This window comes from Nelumbo lutea, chromosome 3 (assembly GCF_056320005.1).
Source record: "Nelumbo lutea isolate HS-2025 chromosome 3, American lotus-T2T, whole genome shotgun sequence".
NCBI classification, from domain to species: Eukaryota; Viridiplantae; Streptophyta; class Magnoliopsida; order Proteales; family Nelumbonaceae; genus Nelumbo; species Nelumbo lutea.
Genome location: NC_142686.1, coordinates 25,155,146 through 25,158,522, shown reverse-complemented (window position 1 = coordinate 25,158,522; position 3,377 = coordinate 25,155,146). Strand labels below are relative to the sequence as shown.

General features: G+C 41.9%; 1 protein-coding gene across 1 annotated transcript; it reads right to left on the bottom strand.

Annotated features, from left to right (window-relative positions):
• Positions 1 to 212: 212 nt before the first annotated feature.
• LOC148863716 (receptor protein kinase-like protein ZAR1) lies at positions 213 to 2,779 on the bottom strand. Its single transcript, XM_088981514.1, has 2 exons — positions 1,156 to 2,779; positions 213 to 1,034 (listed from the first exon to the last, which is right to left on the bottom strand). The coding sequence occupies exons 1-2, from the start codon at positions 2,630 to 2,632 to the stop codon at positions 370 to 372; spliced, it is 2,142 nt and encodes a 713-aa protein (XP_088837640.1). The 5' UTR covers positions 2,633 to 2,779; the 3' UTR covers positions 213 to 369.
• Between the last annotated feature and the right edge of the window lie 598 nt (positions 2,780 to 3,377).

Here is a 3,377-nt window from a genome sequence, read left to right as displayed (position 1 = left end):
AAGCTTCTGTCTTTCTTGCTCACCCCTCACCTCCTATAGCCAGACTCACTGGTTTTGAGATTTTTAATTTTTTAGGACTTAAAATTTTTTTCCTTTTTCTTTTAGGGATTTTTTTTTTCAAACACCCAAGTTTTCTCCTTGCTGCTAGTTATGTACTTGTATTTATATCTTTATCCATATTTATTAGATACACTAGAGTGGATGAAATGAGATGGGAGAAAACAACAAACAATTAGTTCAATTGTGAATTGACACAGGCATAACAGATACAGAGGATCAAGTTTTTAACTGATTAAACCTTTACAATAGTAGTCATCTCACGCCTTATGATCAGCGCTTCATGTTCGATGCGTGGGCAATCCAGGTTTCTCAACCCACTGAGCTGGTCAATCTGTACAAAGCGTCACATACATGTCTCATTGACGGCCTTTTCTCAGGGTTGGTTTGCACACAGGCCAGAGCAATTTTTAACACCCCAACCATCTCCTCTTCCTTGTCAGATTCTCGAGCAAAGAAGGGGTCTACCACATCCCAGAGTGGTTTCTTTTCTTCAATACAGAGCTGAATCCAACCAACCAGATCCATTTCTGTTGTACCAACTTGAACCACGGGCGGTCTTCCAGATATCATTTCTAGTAAAATTACCCCGTATGAGTAGACATCCCACTTCTGCGATGGCTTGACACTTTTTGGAGCTTCAGGTGCTTGATAACAAGATGCAGAGTTCATGGTTGGACTAACCGAAGCAACTTCAGATGACGCATTCTGTTGCTGATATGGTTTCTCAGAGGTCATTCGATTGGACTGCAGTGTTGGGGATCCCCCAGCTATATTGGCAAGCCGTCCTAATCCAAAATCGGAAATGTGGGGTTCCATGTTCTGTCCAAGCAATATATTGTTGGGCTTTAGATCTCCATGGACATACTTCTTAGGGCTAAATTCATGCAGATAAGCCAATCCTTTTGCTATTCCCTTCATGATTCTCAGCCTAATTGGCCAGGATAGAGGTGTAAATGATACCATTCCAGCCTTACCTGATGAGATTAATAAAACACAAACCACCATTTACAAACAAAAGCAAACAGAGCAAAGAATGAAAATGGTTTTGGCAAAAAAAAAAAAAAAAACTGCCAGTGTTAGGTGCAGAAAGCTTACCATGAAGTGCGGTAGAAAGATTGCCATTGGGTATGTAGTCATATATGAGTAGCTTCTCATCGATGGACCAGTAATAGGCTCTAAGGGTTACAATATTGGTATGCCTGAGCTTGCCAATTGCGTCTACTTCAGTCTGGAACTCCTTAAACCTTTGAGAACCACCCTCTCCCAGTCTTCTCACTGCTAAGGTGAGCCCATCTTCTAGCACAACTTTGTATACAATCCCTATTCCACTCTTTCCCAGAACAAAGGCAGAAGCCTTGAGAAGTTCGTCCAGATCGAAACCCACCTGCATATCCAATGGCACGAGATCACACTGCTCAACATTTTCCGACATTGTCTCGGATTCATCTTTCCTAAAACACAAACACTCCTTTCTCCTATTCCAACTCTTCATAAAATTGTCATCGTCCTCATCCTTATCTTTCCCACAAGCGCATACTCTCCAATAACAGTAAGAGAACAACAACCCAATGAGGCAAATTGCAACCATATCACTCGCCACGATTGCAATAATCGCACGCTTACTCAGTCCTCTGGCTTTGCCACTCTTTCCAGCAGCACTGTCCGGCGCCAAAGGCAGGTAATTGGTAGGTATGTAAGGAAATGAGGATGGAGAGCTCGCATCAGGAGAACAAGGATTCTTCAATGGAGATCCGCAGAGCCCTGTGTTCCCAACAAATGCCGTTGGTCCTCTGTTAACTAAAGCACCATTCTGGGGTATCGACCCACTTAAGTCGTTGTGGGAGAGATCAATATATACCTTCTCAGGAAGTTTCCCAAGGCTCTCTGGGATTGGACCAGTGAAGTGATTATGGGAAAGATCAACGGTTCCTTGCAAGCTTGACAAATTACCCATGTCGCTAGGAATTGAACCGTTCAAGCCATTGAAGGAAAGATTGAGTTTTTCCAGAGCAATCAGACTAGTACCAAACCCATCTGGCAGGGAACCAGTCAAATAGTTTTCACTGAGACCCAGGGTCCTTAGTCTCTTGCACTGAAGAAGCGAAGTGGGTATCGAACCATTCAAGAAATTCTGCGATAAATCTAAGGTCTGAAGGTACCTGAGCTGGCCAATCTCAGGAGGAATGGACCCATATAAGGAATTTCCATACAGCACCAGGCTTTGAAGGCCTTGCGCTCGGAAGATCTTAACCGGTAAACTTCCATAGAGCTTGTTGTTCCTCAGATTAACATGGCGAAGCGCAGTAAGCGATCCAAGAACAGGATCAAGAAGCCCAACAAGTTTCTTTTTTGGTATGCTAAGAGAAACAACTCTGTCTTCTCTACATGTAATCCCATTCCACGAGCATGGGTTCTCATCGGTATAGTTCCAGTTAATGAGAGCCCCTTCTGGGTCTTCTATGATGGATTGTTTGAACGACAAAAGAGTAAAACCTTCACCATTCAAAGAATCCACAAGAGCAGAAGAATTGAAGAGGAGAAGAAAAGCGAACCAAAGCAAAGCTAAAACCATCACTAGGAGAAAATTTTAGAAAAAAAAAGTTGACCTTTGGAGCAAATCCAAGGCAGAGAAATGGGTTTTGTAAGGCTTACCTTTTCTGCTAATTAAAAAGCCATGAATGCAACTGGAGAAAGTTCGAAAAGACGAAACACAATAGAAGGAAAAACAGAGAGGAGAGTGTGAGATTTTACAACGACGGAGAAGAGAAGGGTCAAGGTTGGAACCTTTGAAGAATGGAAAAGCTTCCTACCAGTAGGCATTAGGAAGCCGGAAGATGGACAGATAATAAGAGAAGAGAGAAGATTGCTGATTGGCGATAGCTGAAATAAGAATCTCATAATTACAGTAATATGCCCAATGCATTCCGAGATTAGTATTTTATCGGAGAATTCCAGTCAATTTATCGCTATATTTTGGAAGAACAATTCCATTTACTCCATTTTAAGTAAATGATCATCAGATGGTTCATAAATGATCAAAGGCTTCATTTCTTAACAAGACAGATGGCATAGGATGCTGTTTACTGAGTTAGGCCCCAGGGTCATTGCATGTGGAGTTGTAGATGTGTCAGGCTTTCCTATGGCTTAATTTCTCACGAGATATAATGGCATCCGAAGAAGAGACGATAAATTAATCTGTTGGGCGTCCGACTGTGGAAGTAGCCGTTTAGACTTTAGACTTTAGAGGGACCCCGCAGTCTAGACTCTGGTCCCTATTAAACAAAATAAATAAAACATTTTTCTCTTTAATAAGTTAA

What these genes read in the sequence shown, in the direction of transcription:
- LOC148863716 (XM_088981514.1), bottom strand. Translation starts at nt 2,632, where the DNA reads ATGGTTTTAGCTTTGCTTTGGTTCGCTTTTCTTCTCCTCTTCAATTCT. An exon ending in TCTTTCTACCGCACTTCATG is followed by an intron (nt 1,035 to 1,155) that starts GTAAGCTTTCTG and finishes TAATCTCATCAG; the next exon opens with GTAAGGCTGGAATGGTATCA.